The sequence below is a fragment of the Cynocephalus volans genome, chromosome 5 (assembly GCF_027409185.1).
Source record: "Cynocephalus volans isolate mCynVol1 chromosome 5, mCynVol1.pri, whole genome shotgun sequence".
Lineage (NCBI taxonomy): Eukaryota > Metazoa > Chordata > Mammalia > Dermoptera > Cynocephalidae > Cynocephalus > Cynocephalus volans.
In genome coordinates this window covers 93,371,796-93,393,084 of record NC_084464.1, presented here as the reverse complement: position 1 = coordinate 93,393,084, position 21,289 = coordinate 93,371,796, and the positions used below count along the sequence as shown (strand labels likewise).

General features: G+C 43.3%; 1 protein-coding gene across 5 annotated transcripts in view; it reads right to left on the bottom strand.

The window, feature by feature from the left end:
• Positions 1-85: 85 nt before the first annotated feature.
• Positions 86-21,289, bottom strand: part of ANKRD6 (ankyrin repeat domain 6) — a 183,292-nt gene continuing 162,088 nt past the window's right edge. For 3 of the 5 annotated variants that reach the window (XM_063097427.1, XM_063097428.1, XM_063097426.1), the window contains 10 exons: positions 21,147-21,245; positions 18,971-19,069; positions 17,501-17,578; positions 13,267-13,371; positions 11,773-11,907; positions 11,260-11,445; positions 10,635-10,787; positions 5,866-5,979; positions 5,088-5,214; positions 86-3,906 (listed from right to left, as the gene is read on the bottom strand). In XM_063097427.1, coding sequence (XP_062953497.1) covers positions 3,335-3,906; positions 5,088-5,214; positions 5,866-5,979; positions 10,635-10,787; positions 11,260-11,445; positions 11,773-11,907; positions 13,267-13,371; positions 17,501-17,578; positions 18,971-19,069; positions 21,147-21,245 — 1,668 coding nt within the window. In that variant the 3' untranslated portion in view covers positions 86-3,334. The remainder of the gene's footprint in view (positions 3,907-5,087; positions 5,215-5,865; positions 5,980-10,634; positions 10,788-11,259; positions 11,446-11,772; positions 11,908-13,266; positions 13,372-17,500; positions 17,579-18,970; positions 19,070-21,146; positions 21,246-21,289) is intronic. The other 2 variants (XM_063097429.1, XM_063097430.1) reach the window with 2 other exon arrangements.

Sequence of the window (21,289 nt, the reverse complement as noted above, 5' to 3'; positions counted from 1 at the left end):
TCTTATTTGATTGGCTTTTATAATTCACACTTAAGAAGAAACATTTAATTTTTAGGAACAATTTATTAGTCAAAAAACATGTTACCTTGGCTTGCATGTTAACTATTACATACTGTTCTGTCCTTCCCCTTTGTCCAGTATTTTCCGAATGGTCACCAGTTTAATCATTTGTTTAAGTTGCACTGAGAAATCTTGCCACATTACAGCAGTTTTGTTTTTGATGTGGTGCACCTGATCTTGACTTTGAAGTAGCTGTATTTACTCTAAATAACACTTTTATAAACACAAGGTAAAGTATGGCTGGGTGAAGGTACTCTTTCAGGAACCATAAAATTTGGTTATCCACAACAAATGAAAATACGATAGGCTAAATGAGGTATCCACATTTTCATATTTTTAGTAAGGAATTTAAGATCCATAGCATTAAGAACAATGTTTATGCTTGGAAAATACATGAATTTAAGGTGATAAAAATATTAAATAGAAGGCAAATAACCTACCTCTCAAGTATATCAACATTTGACTCAAAAAAGGTAGAAACATGAAAACGCTTCCTTTATTTTGGGCTCCCAAAGTCAAAAGTAAAATTAGAACTAATATATTCAGTCTCTCACAGATATTTAGTGTACTCAACGCAGTAATGCACTAACAATTAAAAAAAACCTGCAATAACGTACAACTTTTCTGTGTTTTACATCATTTTTTTCCATAGCTATTAAAAGTTTCAGCCTCAATTTGAAATATGACCTACATGACAGGCTATAAATTGTTAGCAGTTCAGTTTCTTTGGAAAAGTACAGTTGTGGCATTTACTCATTTTAGCAGATAGCTAAAAAAGAAAAATAAGGAAAAATACACACTGGACTTGTAAAGTTTTTGCCGATGCCAAGGTACAAAAACAGATCAAACACAGTTTTTGAAAATAAAAAGCTATTGCATTGGTTTTAATTGAGATGTTGCCATCTCTCTGTTAGGAGACTTACCAACCCTCTTTTTTTTGCTTCCATTGGTTTTCTCTTCTGTAACAGACTACCAAGAGGCAAGATCCATGTAGACCACTAAATAGACCACAGAGGTCTATTTGACCTTTGTCTTTCCTCCCTAGTCTCTCCCCTAACTGTGCCCTTTGACAAAATTATCTAGTTCACAATAATAAGCTGCCTGCTTCTGATGGGTAGGAGGTAATCAAAATACTCCCACAAAGCACTCTACGGTCTAGACTTGATAGTTACATTAAAATTTAATTGTTTCAGCATTTCTTGACAAGGATACCTTGAGGTAATAGGAGATATTTTGATACATAAACATAACTCCTGCTTGGAACACAACCTACTGAACTCAGGATTTCATTTTTAGTATTAGGCAGTTCTCAATAAATTGATACATACTGAGGAATAATTCTAAAAAGTTTAGTGATATCCTGTTGGGAGTAGGTTTTAAAAAGATACCATCTACCTCTATAACTCTGATTCTGCATTAGGAACAAATAGGGAACTGAAAAGAGGAAAGTGCCTTAAATTATTAGCAATCCAACAAGAATCCCTGGGGACAAGACTATCTACCTACATAGTAGTTGAGGAACAAGACAGGCTCATAAATACATGAAAATCAACTTGAGATAATGTCATACTCATTCATATTCAAGTTATGTATCAGTTACATCTGAATTACTTTTTCTGTCTGTATCCATGGATTGTCACTGTAAAAAAAGCCCAAAACTGGGCTTAACAAAGGGACTAAAAGTATACTTTGTTTTTCTTGGTGTTCCTCTGTCAAGAAGTTATTACTTTCTCTTTGGCTCAACGAGCAGCATTTTATTCACAGTTATGGCCAATTATTACTGTGTTTATAGAAATAGAATTGAAGTTTCTATGCATACATGGAATTTTGAGATGAATATAATCCCACATTCCAAGGAATAAAAAGCTTAGAAGATAATTAAATTGAAACTTTCAACATACTCAGACTACTTTTACAACTTTGTTTCTGTGTTTATATTTTATTATGGAGCAAAGTAAAAGTCTTCAGGGCTCATGAAGCTGGGAACAGTGTGGTCTAAATTGAATTACTGAATTATTTACCTTGACATAGTCAATGCAAAGCAGTGGAAAGCTTTTGAGGTTTTTCAATGACAGAACTCAAAATATTTTCAAGAAACAGCCTTATTTCTTTATAAAATGTAAATCAATAATGTCATATTCAGAAAGGTATACTCTAAGTTAATCGGGTTTGATTAGGAATAGTTTGTAGAAGTTTCAGGTTGGGCTGGCTGGTTACGTCAGTTGGTTACAGCGTGGTGTTATAATACCAAGGTCAAGGGTTCGGATCCCTATGCTGGCTAGCTGCCAAAAAAAAAAAAGATTAGTTTCAGGTAATTGTTTTGTGAATGTTTTTCTGCTACTCTGCTTTAAAACCACTATGACTAATCAATGATTTTTTGGCTGAAAAATATAGAAACCATGATCTCATGATTTGAATGTTTCTCATCTGAGCTATTTATTTATTTATGTATTTGGCTGAGCTCATGAACAAACACTTCTAGGACTGTTAGCCAACTACTCATTACTTGCATAAACTTTTTTTTTTGGCGGCTGGTGGTATGGGGATCTGAACCCATGACCTTGGTGTTACAAGACTGCACTCTAACCAACTCAGCAAACCAGCCAGCCTAAACTCTGACTTTTCAAAAAAAATTTTAAGATATAGTGGATCTTGTGACATCATGAAAATTTCTTTTCTCCTTAAAATCTGTTTGATAATTCATGTTTCCAGGAGTTTTTAAAAAAATCTGTTTCATAAATTTTTACCAGGTTAAAATGTCAACATTCTGAAAATTATGAATTTGAGAGTTTAGCTTGTCTCAGAGTTATAGCTCTCTTATAGAAAGACACTCTTGTCGAGGCACAGCAGGTGTGTTCAAATTTGTATGAATGACTACTTGAGTTCACAAGGGATTAATTTTTTTCTTTCTTTTGACTTACATTATTTCATACATCCTGAATTTTAGGGTTTAGGTTTACACATCATTCAGTTTTTTAGCGTGGCTTGCTTAATCTGAGCTTTTGAACTTCAGATGAACCTGGCCTGAGATTTAGAGTTTATAATGAAACCTGAAACTTATCAAGCTTCCTCTGGTTTCAGTTTAATTGTGGAAGTCTTCGTCATTTCAGGATATAGGAAGCATGTATCTGGCACATTTTAGAAATTAGTGATTTTTTTTTTTTAAAGACAAGTTTGCTATATGTACACAATAATTGACTCCTTGGGCATAGCTATTCTACAGTTCTAAAACCAGAAATCCTCAAGAATCGTTTCTTGTTCCACTTTTCAGGTGCTAATTTTCCTTCTGCACCTTGGTCCTTAGTTTAGCGAGTTCTTCTTCTAAACTTTTAATGTGTTCCTTCAGTGTAGCCTTGTCTTGCTGGGCTTTCTGACTGGCTTGACTTCGTGCTTCTTCAATCTTCCTTTCATACCACTTTTCCATCTGGGTAGACACAGCCTCAAAAAAATACTGGGTAAGCTCCAGAGCTTTGGAGGTGTCTCGAGCGTGAGGGGCAGTCTGCTCACTGCCTGCTGCTGGTGGCGGCTGCCCACAGGTGTTGCTGGGGGCTGGTTGCTGGGCTCGATGCTTTGTCTGCCCACTTTTCCCAGACTTCTTGGTTTGGGTGCCTCTGTTGACGCAGGGCCCAGCCTGCTGATCGCATTTGGATGCCTCATTCAAAGGTAGCAAAGCTGTCTGGACCTTGACATTCCTCAGTTGGGAGCCTGTACAGTCGGAGGAAGACAGCTCCTGCTGCAGTCTGTGAGTAGCTGTAGAGTTTTGGGCCTTTTCCTTGGGCCTAACCACCTGAGGGGAACTGTCAGAAGCTGCCACTGGACCTGCAGTCACCACTGATTGATCCACACCTGGTTTCAGAAGGAAAACAAATGTCAGAGCAAATCCACACTGTTGTGTGGGTGTGGGTCGGCATTTGTGAGTCGTGCGAATCCTGTAAACCCCAGGCTTCTCAGTCACCACCCACCACATGCAACCTCTCTGTGGTTCTTCTCACCTTTCTATCTTTCCCTTCTACTTCATCTCCCCTGTTTATCATTTTGGCTCCTTAGAGCTTTCGTGGATTCTGTGTTAGCCACACTGGTGGCATCAAAGCCAAAAACGTTGCTAGCCATTCCTTTAGCCTGTCTCAACCTGCCCTAGAAGGCTTTGGGTCTCATTTCCTGATGCCTGAGGATGACAGAGCTCACCAGGCGTCTCAAGACAGAATTGGGCATTTATCTATGAGAGTGAATACCCCCATTCTCTAATTTTGGGCCCTTCCCACATCATAATCCCAGTGTACTAGTTCCTTGATCCAAGCTCCAATTTGTAAAGGTGGTCCTATTCTCCATACCCAGAGCTCCATGACAAGCTCCATATCTAAAAAATTTGCCCAGTATGTTTCCCAATGTTGGTAAAAGAAGATAAAACCACAGTTCCAGAAATGGCATATGGAAACAAAACACTTGACATATCAAAGTCTCTCATTGAGACCTAATTACCAAGGCTCTGAATGTCCTCAAAATTATCATCGATTGTAATCACTGTGGCTAATGTAAAGATGCTTTGCTTGAAGCATCTCTTATGTAGCACCTGGGGCAAGTTCAATACCTGAACTGCTGTTTAATGAGGATTTGCATAGTTAGACAAAGGTAAAAGGCCATCAGGAAGAAGAAAGGGGAAAGAGGCACAAAGGGCAAGGAGACAGCCCTGCTGAGGAAACAGATAGTCATTCATTGGCCCTCATCTTTGGGGTCCACTCGGACCCTATCAACATTGTACCTGAAGTACTGTTATCACTAATCAATAATTCTTTTAATCCTTCATTCAAATATGTTTGAGCACTTAAATAAATAACAGTGCCTTATTATTGAATAGGAACTGAGTATACAGCTGTGAGGAAAACATGGTCCTTGCCCCTACAGAGCTTACTCTACAATCCAGTGTTTTCCACAGTTCTATCATGGACTGCCTTCAGATGCAGGAGAGAACAAGATCTGGGGGGTTGCATTACCTTTGCACAGAAGGGCTCTCTCTGCATGTGGGTTACCTGTAGAAGACTCGCAAGTAGATGGTGTGGATTTAGCTCTGGAGGCCCTAGAATCTCCTGAAAGCTTCAGCTCCAGATTCTGAATCTTTAACATGCACCAGGTTTTTAATTCATCCACCAAGGACATCTAAAAAAACCCCTACAAATTAGTACCCAAAAGAATCAGGCGAATTTGATACACGGTTCATGAATTAAAGCACTAAGAATGGACTTTTCAATTACGATAGTTGAGGATATCATCTTGACAAACCCAAAAGTTGTGGATATTACCCATCCTTCCATAGGCCACACCAGGCACCCAGGCTGAGGGATATCTGTAATCTTCATTTAGTGACTTGAAGTCGCCTTAAACACCCAAAGCCACCTAAATCTTCCAAACCAAGCATTTCTGGCTGCTTAAGAGCATGAGCACTCTCATGCTCACAAGTACTCGTTCCATGTCTACTGTCCTGGGTAGACAGTAAACTCCCTGAAGGAAGGAACCATGTCAACAAAGTGGAATGGCCCAAGAAATGCACACTACACAGGGTTGATTGAGGATACAGATGACATCTTCCCCAGCATGTTCATTCTCCACCTATTGGCAACATATTCATAAAGTGAACTATAGGTTCTTTTGTATTAACTTCATTTGGGGGTTAGAAAAATGATATGCTGTGTAATGCACACACTTTTAGGGAGCCTCAGCCTCTGAGTTTTCAATGACAGGTCTGACTCTTTTAACTCAGCGGACATGTGTGGTAAATCATCAGTTAAGGACCACCAGGCTGGTTTTCACCTGTCGTTTCTCTCCCTCGTGCTTCTCCGTGTCTGCGTGCTGCTGCAGGCGGTGCAGGCATTCTGTCCTCTCTGCGGAGAGTCTCTCTGCCATCAGCTTATCCAGAACGCGCATCTAAGATTCAAGTGGAACAGACAATACCTGACTGGAATGATGGGCCTGGGCTCTCAACTCCTGAGGAGGGGCTCAGGGGTGCCAAGCAGGGGCCAGAAAGCAAGGAGGAGAACTGCAGCTCCTCATTCTATTCTATTCTATTCTCTTAAGTTTCCATGTAACTCTACTTTTCAGAATTCCTGAGCATGTCTCTGTGAGGCCAGTGTTTCTTATTCTCATTTGTTAAAGTCCTAAGGGGTTTAAGAGACTGTGGATATGCATTAAATATACAACTTGAGGAACATGCAGACCTTGTAGGCAAAAGAGAATTTTTGTAGCCCTTAGAACATTATTTCCAAGACTGCTGTAAGGCAAAACTCTTTCTGAAAGTATGGAGCTATTCCCTGCCCCCATGCACACATACTTTTAAAAATGTTAGCAGTTGCTAATGAGGTAGTGAAACAAGCTGAATATCTGGGGCTTTTATCCAGCTTTTCCAGTGAGCAAATGTTTGGTGCGTCACTGGAAGTAGTTGGAGCATGCGCAGAAAGGGTGTGAAAGGACTGCTTCAGAGAATAAGCAGTTATCACCTTTTAATCTCATGCCCTTCTGGGGCCCCCATTCATCCTGACATTTTCTTTTCTTTTCTTTTCTTTTTTGTCTTTTTCGTGACCGGTACTCAGCCAGTGAGCGCACTGGCCAGTCCTATATAGGATCCAGTCCTATATAGGATCCGAACCTGCGGTGCCGCTGCGCTCCCAGCGCCGCACTCTCCCGAGTGCGCCACGGGCTCGGCCCCATCTTGACATTTCCTGTAGGGCCTTAATACCTAGCAGAGCCAAACATTCACTGCTTTGACAAAGTCCAAAGAAAGAAAGAAATGTTATAAGTGAAAGCCAGCCTGTGAGGGCTCACTGGTGAGCTCGTGTCCTGTCGGGGGCATACATGGTATTCCACACTCAAATGTGCAAAAACTAAAAAAAAAAAACATCAGTTCTGGACATGTGTTGAGCACCTTCTGTTTTGTCTTTTCAGTCCTCATGTTTGTCTGTGATCTGCTCTCCTCCTGTTTTCTAGAACTTACTCCCCCATCTCCTTATCCTCTTTCTACAGATATTTATACCAAGAGCAGCCATGTGTATACATTGCTTTGTTCACAGGTCATGGTTAACTGGCTCAGGCATAAGCACCTGACTCAGTATGAGTATATACTGCGTCAGAGTCCTTTCCCTGCCATTTGGAATCAGAGCTAAGATTCTACACCCTAATCTGTCACCTTCCTTGAACTGAAGAGAAGTCCTTGAGATATCCCAGCATTCATCTAATAACGTTCTTCTTTAGGCTTAGGCTAGCTGAAGTGGGTTTTTAATACACAAAACAGTATTAACTAATATATTATGGCCCTAAGAAAATATTATTTTAATGGGCTTTCCGTGAAATGCAAATAACAAATAAACCTTAAAAATGTTCAACAGTGAACAAAGAAATAAAACTGTTTTAGTAAATGTCCTTAATCAATTTGGCAAAAACTTTTAAAAAGTGATAATATTAAATAATAGCAAAGGGTTGAGATAGAAACTCAGATACTGTCGGTGGGATATAAATTGGTACAGCCTTTCTTCTAAGTGATTTGCCAATATTTATAAAGAGCCTTAAAGATATTATCTTTGGATCCAATTATCCTAATTCTGAGCAAATAATCTGAGAAACAGTCAAAAATTTATGTACATAAGTGTTCCTCATAGCATTATTTGTAACAGTAATCAACTATAGGCAACTATAAAAGCCTAACAAAAATGAATGCTTAAATAAATTATGTTGTATTAGTATGCTGGAATATTATGAAGCCGAGGACATGGGAAAATGCTCATGATGTAAAATTAAGTGAAAAAAGCAGAAGCAAAGTACCTTTCCTTCATACATAGGAATAGTACACTGCCATTAAAAAGCATACTGTAACTCTGCATGTCTAAGACATATTACTATATGAAAAAGCAAGCTGCCAAAAAACAAAACAAAACAGAAAACAAACCCAGCATGGTTCCATTTTTGCTTAAAAGCAATAATTATGTGGGTCATGATCCACAGGAGAGAAAAATCTACGGAAAATGGAAGGGATCCTGGGGAGCGTCATTATGATACAAATTTCTATAATGTGGAATTTTTTTCCAATGAATACATGTTATTTATAAAGTTTTTTTTTTTTTTTTTTTTTCATTTAAAAACCTATATCCATCTGATGGAGTTTGGATGTGTCATCTCCTCCAAAACACATGTGGAAATTTGATCTCCAATGTGGCAGTGTTGGAAACTGGTTGAATCATGGGGGCAGATCCTTCATGAATGGACTAATGCTCTCCCTGGGGGAGGGGGGATTAATGAGTGAGTTCTCATTGTATTAGTTCCCATGAGAGCTTGTTTATAGGACCCTGGCACCTCCTCTCTGTCTATCTGTCTCTCTCTCTCTTGCTTCCTCTCACCATGTGATCTGCTTGTACCCACTGGCTGCCTGCCACTTTCCGCCATGAGTAGAAGCAGTCTGAGGCCCATGCCAGATGCAGCTGTCCCAGAATCGTAAGCCAGATAAACCTTTTCTCTTTATAAATTACCCAGTCTCAGGTATTTCTGTTACAGCAACACAAAAAGGGCTAAAACACCATCACACATTTCTTATTAATTACAAAGGGAAAATGTGCCTTTATAATGGAGAAGTATGGTATGTACTTTTCGGTATGTTTGACAATTAACACTTAGCCAAGTGATCAAACATAATGTCATTAATAATGAGACATGCTGACATTATGTGCTCCTGATGTGAGGCAATTTGAAGTTTACACCACTAACTATGAAGTATTCTTGTCAGAAATGTTTAACTTAAACCTACATAAATATCTGCACCAGAGGTTGTCAAGCTTTAGCACACACCAGCATCACCTGGAAACACAGGGTTGTTAAACACAGGGTGATGGACCCCACCCCCAGTTCATTCATAGTTCAATTCAATTCAGTAGATCTGAAATGAGGGCAAAGAATTTGCTTTTTTCTCCCCTCAGGCCCCCAGGTGATGCTGAGGCTGCTGGTCCAGAAACCACACTTTGAGAAACATAGTTCAAGACCTGTCAGTTTACAGAAATGCAGGGATAGAGGAACAAGTTAAATAACACCATGAAGAAACTACCAGACAAATCCAGAATGAAGAACATCCTCTATAAAACAACTGACCTGGATGCTTCAAAAAGTTAATCTCATGGGGGGAAGAAAAACTGAAAAAAGGAGTCAGGGACTGTTCTAGATTAAAAGAGATCACAAAGACCTAACAGTCAAATGCACAAAATTGAACCTCTGCTGGATCCTGGACTGGGATCAAAAACAAATAACATTTTGCAACAACTGAGAAAACCTGAATATGAACTGGATATTATGCCATTACTGTTAATTTTCTCAGATGTGATAATGGCATTGTAATTATGACGGAGAAAGTCCTTGTTCTAAACACTCTGATGTATTTAGAGGTGCTCTGTCAGGACAGTCTGCAAGTAAATCTCAAACAACAAGAGCAAAAAATATGGGAGAGAGACAAAGCAAATGTAGCAACATGCTAACAATTGGTTGGATCTCGGTGAGAGCATACAAACGCTCGTTACATTATTCTTTCAACTTTTCTGTATGTTTGACAATTTTCAGAACAAAAAGTTGGGAAAAGAAAAAACTATAGACATCATTATTCTAATTTTGTGTGCTAGGAGGAAGGGGTATAGGGCACATGGACATAGAAAACAACTGTGGTGGTTGTTACCAGAGGCTGGAAGGGGTGCAGGGAGAGTGAGGGGTGGTAAACGGACACAAAAGTGCGGCTAGACAACAGGAATAAGATCTAGTGCTCTGTAGCACTGTGGGGTGACCACAATTAACAACAATTTATTGGACAGTTTCAATTAGCTAGAAGAGAGGAATCTGAAAGTTCCTCACACAGAGAAACGACAAACGTTTGAGGTAATGGGGGGAAAAACACTGTTTGCCAGGGTTTCAGGGGAGAAGTGAGGGGGGGAGAAAGATGAACAGGTGGGGCGCAGAAGATTTTTAGGGCAGCAAAAACATTCTGTGTGATACTGTGATGATTAATACATGACTATGCATTTGGCAAACACCCATAGAAAAACACAAAGCGGGAACCCTAATGTAAACTTTAGTTAATAATAATTCACCGATACTGGTTCATACTTGTAACAAATGTACCACACTAAGGTAAGATGTGGAGAAACTGTGTGTGTGGGAGGAGGGGATGTGAACTGTCTGCACTTTGTTTAATTTTTCTGTCAACCTAAAAGTGCTATAAAGTCTATTATTTGGAGGGGAAAAAACCATATAAAAGGACTGGAGGAAAATAAACCCAAATATTAATATTGCTTTTTCATCACAGGAAGCTTATAGGTGATTTATTCCTAATTTTCATATTTTTTAAAAATGCCGTGTAATGGGGATATATTACTTTTAGAATCAGAAGCAATGTAAACATGTTCCTAAAAATCAAAACAAATGCAGTTTGACAAAATTACACGAGCAGGCCTCTTCCCTGGCAGCTCCCAGACACTGTCAGGGCGACAGGTGTGCTAAGATCTCTGCTTTCATTTCCTGCCACAACACCTTGCAATTAGGAGGCTGGGCCACTCGCTTACTTGGTGCTGGGTCTTATTTTCCATATGCCCCAGCTTTGTGTTCATTTTGTCTTGAACCGCCCCCAGCTCTGCTCTTATCTCCTCCACGGTGGCCTCCAGCTGATTCTCCAGCTTGTTGATGAGAGGTTCACATCGACAACCATTTATTGGGGCCTAAGAGGGAAACAAAAAAGGAATCAAGCCAACATGTTAGTTCCTTCAACAAACATGTTTTGAGCATCCACAGTGTGCCAGGCAGCATGCCAGGGGCATCCAGGGGATGTAGGAGACAGACTCGTCCCTGTCATAGCTTTGGAACATCCCATAGGCTGTGCTTTGGCCCCCGTGAGCACTAAGAAGGCTCAAAGAGGGTAGGATAGGGTCCCATCTCAATCTGCTTTCATCTGCTGGGGCCTCAAGATATCTAGTCACCCACAGTGGTGCAGAAAGTTCTGTAACTACACCTCTGTTGGTCTGGGCCTGGCAGCAGGACTGTATCCACACCACTGACAGGGGGAGGCCATCTGGCGTCTCTTCAAAGCCCATGCTTTACTAAGTCAATGCCTGAGGTGGCTCTCAGCCCCCAGGAACCATGTGGGCAGCCTTGGTGAGGCGGGCGCTGCCAGTCCCGCAGGCTCTGTGGTACCTGCATCACCTTCCCGTCCTTGCCGCGGTACAGCGTGTACAGCTGGTACGCTCTGAACTCGTGGGGCGGGGGTGGGGATGAACACCGGTGCCTGCCCCTCTTTTTAGGATGATTGTGAGCATGCGAGCTCTTCCGGTGTCCAGGCTGTTGGTCTGCTGAGGGAGTGGGGTCGGAAAATGCTGACACCTGTGGGGGAGAAAGAGACGACACCCCTGAGCCCTGTGACATCTGCAAGAGTGACACCCAGCTGGTGGCTCCCATCTCACCCACTTTTGGACAAAGAACCCTACCTTGCTTCACTTCATGGTGTCCTACTCCAAGTGACGCATGTCAAAAGAAATACACTAGTGTGACAACCTTATGTCTGAAGTCAGCCAGATTTAATTTCTGTGCTCTGGCTCCAAACTAGCAAACCAAGTGAAGTGGCTTTTTAACTGTTGGGGACCCAATGTCCTGAACCCTCTGCCAACCTGCCTCCCAGCCACCCTCGGCTGCTTTCACGTGCCTGCTGACCTTGGGCCGTGACCTTCTCCTCTTGTCATCCTTGGCTCTGGTCTCTGGCGAGGCTGACAGGAAATCTTCTCTGGCCTCCTCTTTTCTGAGCACAGCCTGTTCACTGCTGGGGGTGTCTCCTGCTGAGACACTTCCCTACAGAGGAAAAAAGCCCAGAACCTGTTCTATATACTCCTTTGGCCTTTTCCACGTACAGGGTAAAATTCTGTTTGCAAGACGCCATCTTATAAGGGACCCACGGGAATTTGATAGTGACATAAATTTGAGACATAGTGAACACGGGTGGTATTAACTGAACATATAATGCTTTTCCTGGTTGTTTGAATATTTGGCTTTCATTTCATTTAGCAGGTCCCCAACTGAATATATTCTTGGGTCTAATTCTATGTTCTAGAACTCCAGGAACCTACCACATATGAAACACTTCAGCATTAGAGATTTTTGGTCTTTTGCATTTCAACAGAACCCCATTTGTTCTTCGAACTGGACCCCCACAATTCATGGTGGAGAATGAAAACCCTCAGAAATGAAAAAATAAGGTATTTCCGGTCTTTGTGAGAACTTTTACAACTTAATTTGTACAATTCGAATGTTAATCAGAGTTAATAATGCTTTAGCCCTGGAAATTGATGAGAGGATTCCGAAATACCAGACAGAAGAGCAAGAACCTGCTGATAACATTTTACGTGCCAAAAGTCATCTCTGTATCCTAGTCTTCCTCGTCCTGAGACAGCTGAAAAGCATGGTTCATTCAGGGCATCCATGCACAGTTGTGCAAGCTGTTCACTGCACACGGACACCTAGCTGAGGGGAAAAAGGGCCAAGAAGAGCTGAATCCAACTCAGGCTCTATTCATCATGTGTGACCCATGCAGGGCTGGGCTGTCCCAGGGGCACCTTTTTCTAATTTGCACAAAAGAGCCATACCATATGCATACCAAGCACAGCCTTGGTACATTTTCTACGAAGAAAGAGAAGAAGCAACCTGTGCCAGTGGTTCTCAAAGTTTAGTCTATGTCAGAATCCCGGGGAGGTCTTGTTCAAACACAGATCGCTGGGCCCCACCCCAGAGTTTCTGTGGGTGAGGCCCAAGAGTTTGCATTTCTAACAAGGTCCTAGGTGACACACTGGACACCACACTTTGAAAACCACTGCTCTACTCAATTAAGGGCCCAGTGTCAGAGAGGCAGTGCTGCCCACATGCCACGTGGCAGGGACAAAGGCCACAGGTACATGGGCTGGTGAGTCTGTCCACACAGGGTGCTGGACGGGTGATGGGCAGCCCATGCACAGAGGCACATGATCATTAGTCCTGGAGGAGTGGAGGACAGGGAGCCAAAGGAAGAAAGACTGGCAATAGTTTGAGGAACCCCTGTGGAAAGGAGGGCAGAGGAGGGCATGACGGCCACCAGTTGCCCCCAGTGGAAGAAGGGAGGTAGGTTCCCAACCTCTGGAAGTGGGTGGAGTTGGGGACGGTCGGGAGCACTACCCCCACCTTGCTTTGTGCCACCTCATCTCTTGGCACAGACTGGGCTCTCCTCTCTTCCTTGAGCCTCTCTCTCTTTTTCCTCAGGCTTCGCCCACGACTGAAGCGCAAGACCTGAAGGAGGCAAATGGCATTGTTACAAACCACTGGTGTGTGCAGCAGCAGCGTGAGAGAATTCTCCTTGGAGCGGGCGCTCTGACCTAATGGAACTTACAGCCTAGTGGGAGAGACCGAGCAGTCACATCAAACAGGTACCTGTGGACCACCTATTGCACCTCCCAGATCTTGTACTGGGCACCATAGGGACCCAGAGATGGGTAGGATATTGTTCCTGACCCCTTAAAGTCTGTGATGATAATAATAATAACAGGCATTTATGTGCTGGACCAGGACTTCCCAGTAGGTGTGCAGGGGCTGTGCTCTGCATAACTCCAGGGAGTACCATTCACATAAACTAGGATATGAATGGTGTCCCGTGGAGTTGTGTGACACGGAAGCCCTGTGCACTCTCACTCTCCATCTTGGCCCATCAGATCTTCCCTCGGCCAAACTGTGTCCAAGTCATATTCAATTTGATTCAAACATTATTAAGGGACATCTATGAGCCATGGTACCAACCATGGGGCAGGAATCCCTTTCCCCACAAGAAGCACTTAGTCTACCCCTATAGTGCAGAGCGGTAGAACAGACACAGACAAATGCACGTGGGGTTGGCAGATCCAGGTTGATCCAGCAGTAGCTAGCTGTGGGATCTTGAGGCAAGTGACATGACCTCTCTGTGCTCTATCTTCTTAAATAGAAAAATAGGGAGTTGTTGGGATTAACCAAGGAAAAGTAGGCAGCTGGCACACAGTGGACCATCAGTCACCGTCAGGTGCCTCCCAACCTGCCTTAGAGCTGATTAATTGGCAGAGTATGTTTAACCACAGAGTACAGATCTTTGAACTGGTAGAAACCTTCAGCCTCTGGCCCATAATATTTAAGAATGTAAAAGGATCCTTTGACCAGATATTCTGAGAACCATTGACTAAGCCACATCTGAAGCTAAATTCAGACTCACAAGGAAGTCAAGTATGAGGAAAGGAAGTTGTTAGGTCCCTGGAACTGAAAACCTGACTTTTAGAAAGCCCCCACCCTTTGGTTTTGTTTCTCCAAGTTTGGTTCCTCTAAGTTTCTATCTCCCTAAGTCTCTGTTCCCACCAGCAGGCTGAGCAGGCTGCAGCCAGAGTGTAACATTGTAACTGCTTCCCCCAGCTAGCCCAAGGTTTTTGTCTCCCCAAGTCTCTGTTCCCATGAGCAAGCTGTACCCAGAATGGAACATTGTGACCATCTCCCTAGGCTAGGCCAGATGCCAATCTTAACCCTATGAAAGAAGACACCTGTCAGGTTGTGGCCATTGTCGGACTCCTGCCGACTTAGTCAATTGTATGGCTACAGACTTGTCTGATTAGGCAATTCATCTATTAAAGCCAAAATGTTTCATTAGTTTAGTTACACTAAGTTTTCCATTTGTATTGTCAGGGCTAGGGGTCAGACCCTTCAAACATGTTGTACAGACTAGGTTACCAGACCCCTCACATGCCAGGCTGGGTCACCAGACCCCTCACACGCAGGATCACACTACGTAATTGGGAAAGATCCCAGGAGCCATTGGCAGCAACAGTCTCCAGTAGCAGCAGCTTCCAGCAGCAGTAGTGGCCTCCCTGTGGCCCCCCAGGGGCATCACAGGGGGCGGGGGGGGGGGGGGGCCGTGGATCAGAGCCACTCATCCTTTATATGTAAGTCCATAACCCAGGACACCTGGATGCACGTGCACAAGTACATTAGACAATAGCCAAGGAACATCCGGGTGCACGTGCATATTTATATCAAATGCTCGGCAAGATTCTGAACCCCTGAGGGGCCCTGACCATCTTCCTTCACTTTCTTCACAACACCCAACTGTCTTTCGGTGCTGATGCCATTTCTTGGCTCAGCCCGGCAGGTCTGCTTGCTGCTTGCTAATAAAATCTTCTTTTCTTCATTTGCCTGGCTAGTGTCTCCTTCCTCAGCCACCTTACGGAAGTAGCTAGTACCCATTGCTCACCTGGTTTGTGGACTCTCAGAACAGCACACAGTGCTAGAATCAGCCTGAAATTCACTTTCAGAGCATTTGTGAACCAACCACATCAATCAAAAATGACAAGTGACATTCAGAGGTCACCCGAACCCAAAATAATCATCAGCAAAATTCCTCCATTTACCATGTTATTAGACAACGACAACAACTTTGTATGGCTTAAAGCCTGTCTCAGCAAACCATACCATCTACCAAATGGAACGTCACTACACTTTTCCAGTCCACACAAATCAGAGAATGTTGATCTTAAGGCCTTGGAAAGAAGTATCCTCTTAGTACTGCTGTGGCCCATTAAGGTCCATTTTCAATGGAGGGCCTAGGACAAGGGAATATTTCTTTTCAGGAAAAAAAAAAAGAAAAATGCTGTAAGGCTATTTCTGTAACTACAGATCAGAATGGTATGCACAAAATTTTATGCATATTCCAAAGTTCCTTCTTTGTGTTGAGAATAAGGTTTAACATATATAATTATATGTGAAATAAACTTTCATAACATGTCATCTAACTTATCTGCTATTCAGTATGGGTGTGGAAAAGCTTGCTTAAGTCATTTTTTAATAAAAACACAAAAGGAGAACTGCACAGAGAAATGGTCCATGGTAGAGCTTTTTTCCCCTTCAAGTGAACATCCTTGGTCTTTGGAAGACGATGATAGGTGGGTTAAAGATACATCAGTCTTTGTGTGCCTGGGGAATTCTCTAGCACCACAGGACTTGATGATCTCTGTATGGCTGAGGATAGGGCTGGCCGTCCAATAAATTGCCAGATGCTGAAATGCCAGATAAATGTGATGGATTCTGACATTTATATAGCACACTGTACTTTTTGATTCATGGGAGACGAGCACTTTTCTATCAGGATTCATGGATGTGATTCTGCTGATGATTCTTTGCACACAGCTGGAGAGAGGTGAAATGCTCCACCTCTAGCAGCTTTTCATACACAAGTCCCTCCTGTCAGGAGCTCTATGGCATTCCAGAGACCACTGAGAAGGACCAGCTCAATGCTCAAGAGGGTGATCAATTTTTGCAAAAGACAAAACTCTTAACCATTTCCAGAAACTGCTAGTTATATTAGGCATTTTTTAAAAACTTTAATGAAATAAAGGCCAGGCAAAACCCCGGGCTAGGCTGGTACTGGGCTATGAAGCAGCAGGGTGGTATTCACAGTCTTGACTTCCTGAGACTTTCTCTTCTCGCAAAATGAGCCGGAATAAGATGGAAAAGCAATCAGTGTTTGCTGTAATGCAATACAGAATAGCTCCAATCTGGAAATGACCTAAATGTCCAACATTAAGGAAATGGTTTAAAAAGTATTGACAGCAACAAAAAATAATATTATGCTACTATTACAATGAATAATTATGAAAACCACAGAATATTGTCCCATTATTAGGATAAAAGGCAGAATAGAAAAGGGTGTATACATGCAGGCACAATTATATAAAAATTGAGTGTCTGTGGAAAGTAATATGAAGAAACAAAAACAGATGTTTTGGGGTACTGGAATTATAAATAGCTTTAAATTATTATTAAATTTCTTTATTGTCACTTAGATAATGCCAAGCTCAACTCAAAATAAAGCCACTATATTTTAAATTTAAATTTATTGGACATCATTATTCAAAAAAAAAGGAAAGAAAACTATACTGTACTTAGCTGCCTCTGGTGGACGTTTCCTGCTCTGTCTGCCCAGAATGGTCCCCTCCCTCCTACCTTTCTCTGGAAATACCCCTTCTCTTCTTAAAGCCCTTGTCCCACTTGTTCAGGAGAGGGCATTTGCCCCAAGCTCTTCAATCATGGTTCTCTTCTGCAGTGTTTTAAATTGGAACTCCTTCCCTGGCTGAGTAGCTGGGAAGTTAGGCTCCAGGAAGCTGGTTGTGACAATGATGTAGCCTCAGGGAGAAAATGATGTCTCTGTGTGAGGAGCTGGACTGGAAATCTTTGGCTCTAGTCATCCTGGAGGCCCACATGGATTCCCACATTTCTCATTGTCTAGCTAATAAGCCCATCAATTCTCTACCTAAGTTAGTTTAAATTGGCTTTAGGAGATTGCAATCAGAGGCATCCCAAAAGACTTTCAGTCCCACATAAACAATATGATGGAAAGTGCAGTAAATCCTACCTGGGGAGCTTTAGTGAGGAGCAGAGCAACTTCTGGATTATTGTGGTGGCGGGCAGTCTCCAGTGGCGTCTGGCCTGCCTGAGGAAAGACACAGGGAGGACAGGTGAGGAAGGGACACCAGCCCTGCACACTCAGAGCCTAGCCAGCACAACTTGCATCAGGAGCAGACAATTCCACACTCAGCCCCTGTGTGTGCTCAGCAAAATACAGCCACAATACAGTATATGATGTGGCCCCACTCTTCAGCCTCATACCGTCCAATGAGGGAGCCAGTCATGCTCCAGAGGACATGCTAATTAAATACACACAACAGAGGGCAAGTGCCGACCAAGAGAGCAGTAAGTGCGTTGGGAGGCAGAGGTCTGGTGCACTGCCCACCAAGGAGGTTCCTGGGAAAGAAAGGAAGGTAAAAACCAGACAGGAAGGGCTGGCCCATGACTCACTTGGGAGAGTGTGGTGCTGACAACACCAAGTCAAGGGCTAAGATCCCCTTACCAATCATCTTTAAACAAACAAACAAACAAACAAACAAAAAACCCAGACAGGATCAAGGTGGAACATTCCAGTTGAAACAGTACAAAGGATCATAAAATCCAGACTAGCAATGTACTTTTCCTGGAGAACAAGAGGGAAAACGTCTGGAGGGCCAGATCAGGGCCTGGCCATAGAGTCTCAGGAACTGGACTGTGAGAAATTATTACAAAGCTGTGGCCATAATGTAGGTTTTAAGGAGGTTAAGCTTAAGCCAAGAACAAAGAGCTGACAACAGCAGGATTTGAAAGGAAGGGGAAGGTTGTCAGGGCGTCATGGAAGGGGCAACTGCACCACCCAGCACAGGTTCCAGAGCTATGAGAAGGCGAGAGGAGGAAGGGGACTAGACTTGGGAGAACAGGAGCCTTTTGCAGCTTTGACTCCCTGACTCCCCGGAATCCACACAGCTGTTCCACCCCCTGAGCCTCGCAGAAGGGCACAGGCCGCAGGTCAGCTTCCGGGAAGAAAGGGTGCCTAAGCTGGTGTCTGCTATAGGAGCTGGGGAGGGAGGAAGGCAGAGAATAAGATGGGAGGGGGAGAGAGATTGAGAGGAGAGAAGGGAGGAGTGAGGTGGGGTGATTTTGGAGAGGAAGGAGTTAGAGTTTTAGGCTGATTAATCTGATGGCCACGTGGCCATTTTTCTAAAGACGGCAAGCATGGACAAGCTTGGAACTCACTTTTGGTAACTTCCACTTGCCAGTTACTTAGATACCTCTAAGCTTCCTTTTCATACCAGGTTGTGTTCACGCAGCTGGGAGTTTAATGGTGGGTCCTCAGGGCTTGTTAACTCAAGCAGGGCTGCTCAGAGCAGGGGTCCCCACAAGTCCACCCCGAGGGCCCCAGGGGCCGTGGCTTCAGCTCCACACTCTTCAGAGTGCGGCTGGGCCCTCGGAGACTGCGGGGGTGTAGGTAGTAACAACCCACCCTATCCTCACTTACATTGTTAACAATGGTCCCATCTGCTCCAGCTTCCAGTAAGATTTTAACCACCTTCTTGTGATTTAGGGCAGCAGCAATATGAAGTGCTGTGTCTCCGGCCTGAAATTAATCAGAAGAGAGCCTGCTAAACCCCATCTGCTCATGGCCTTCAGCCCTCCAGCTTTTCATCCCCTGGCCTAGGGTGGCTCTTCAAAGTCAAGCTAAGATTTGCCTTAGCTGATAATGGGGCCCTTCCTTAACGTGTTACATAGTTCTGTTTAAAGAGATCTTGGAACTAAATGACCTATGCACTGATATCACATTCCTTTCTGCGCAGGGACATCAGAAGTCACAGAACTCGACTAAATGCAGGGGCAAAGTGATGCTGGACTGACTGGGGTTGTTGAGAATGGCGGGACCCCAAGCCTCATGGAGGCAGGAGGATGGGCAGGAAGCCTGGGGTTGGCGGGCTAGTCACCGCAGACCTCTGGACCCCGTTCTTCTGCCCAGGGAGGTCAGAGGTCAGAGAGTGGGTTGAGCAGGAGCAGCTGTGAAGACGGGACTGCAGCAAGCACTGGAGGGTGACAGCCCAGCCCTCAGCCCCTCCCACGGATCTGCAGGGGCCGCGGGGACTCACTCTATCTGTAGGCTCAGGGTGTTCTTGATTTGGTTGGTGACACTGAGAATCAGTGTTCACTTACGACCAACTGTTTACTGCCTTTTACTATGTAGTCTATAAATAAGTTTTCATATTTTCTCTATACGAAAAATATGTTTTCATACAATCAACTATTAAAGGAGGACAAAACTACAGCTTAGTGGGCCAACTTCAAATGCAAATACTGTCATTTTCGAAACAGAATGATATAAATAAACCAGACAAATACAGGAGAAGTGAAATAATTCATTCTCTCCCCTGTCAGGTGATCAGGCAAAGAGCCCTGATACTTTTTTTCCTGGGCAGCATGAAAATTCAGCCATCTCTATGAGTAGCAGGAAAAGTGTTTAGTTCATTTCAGTCAAGTACACACACACACGTGTGTGTGTGTGTGTGTGTGTGTGTGTGTGTGAGAGTGTGAGTGTGTAGGAAGCTATATAGGAGTGGTTTCCACTCTTGGTTGCATAATGGAAACAGCTGAGGAGCTTTAAAAACTACTGCTGTCTGGGTCCCACTCACAGATATTCTGAGTTCATTGGTCTGCTGTGTGGGTTGGGCTCCAGGTAATTGTAACATGCTGCCAAAGCTGAGAAGCACTGGTTGGTGGGGGCTTTATAGGACTAAGAGTTCTGATGAAATAGAACCCACTGGGGAGGTTTTAGAATGACAGGCTTAGCTACTTTATTAGGTCAGTGGTTCTCAACCCTGGCTGCATATTCATGGAGCTTTTTAAAAATACCACTGCCTGGACCTTGCCCCCAGGGGTTCTGGCTCTTTCAAACTGGGGTGGGATCCAGAAATGGAATTTTTAATTCCTCTGTTGATTCTCATGTGCAGCCAGGGTCAGAAACCACTGGAAAATGTATATTTAATCTGAACCACATCTAATTTTAAAAAAAATTTCAGATGTATGCATCCAAACTCAGAAGAGCCAAACTCAGAAAAGCAAAAATGCATCACTTAGATATCAGTAAATACCAAGACAATCTATGTTTTAAATCTAAATGACTACTGAAAAGCTTGCAAATTTCCATGCAAGAGTGAGTGTAATGATCGTAGCTTTATTTCAAAACCCCATTTCATGGCGTGGATACAGATCATGTACCCAATTTTACAGAAATGAGAGACTCCATGAATTCAAACTAAAGTAAATGGCAGTGCAAGGAACAGAAGTCAGGGAGCCAGAAGACGCCTAATTCCCTTGCTTCTCTATTCTTTACTAAGCCACACTCTTCCTTGTGGATTTCCTTTTTCAAATCTTATTAAAAACAAAACCCACCCTAGGATCTCCAGAAAACGTTCAATATGCAAATGTGGTGATACGCACAGGAATGGTAAGGGCATGCTTTTTCTAGGAGGTCAGATAAACCAGGGTCACCGGAACTCGATGGGACACTCATGCAAAGACCAGCGCTGGTGGATCCCAGGCAGGTCAGAGGACACCTCCCAGCAGCCTCTGATCCTGTTCGCACTAACACACCTGTCAGGTAGCCTTGTGAGAAGGGTGCTGGCGGCCATGAAGAGGATACATGCACTGACCTGGTTCTTTTCATGGACAGAACAGAAAGCACTGAGGAGGAGCCTAATGATGGACAAGTGATTATAGCGCGCAGCAACGTGCAAACAGGTGTCGCCTGCCTGCGGACAGAAATCAAACTCTAAGCACAGTCTGAGCGGTTACA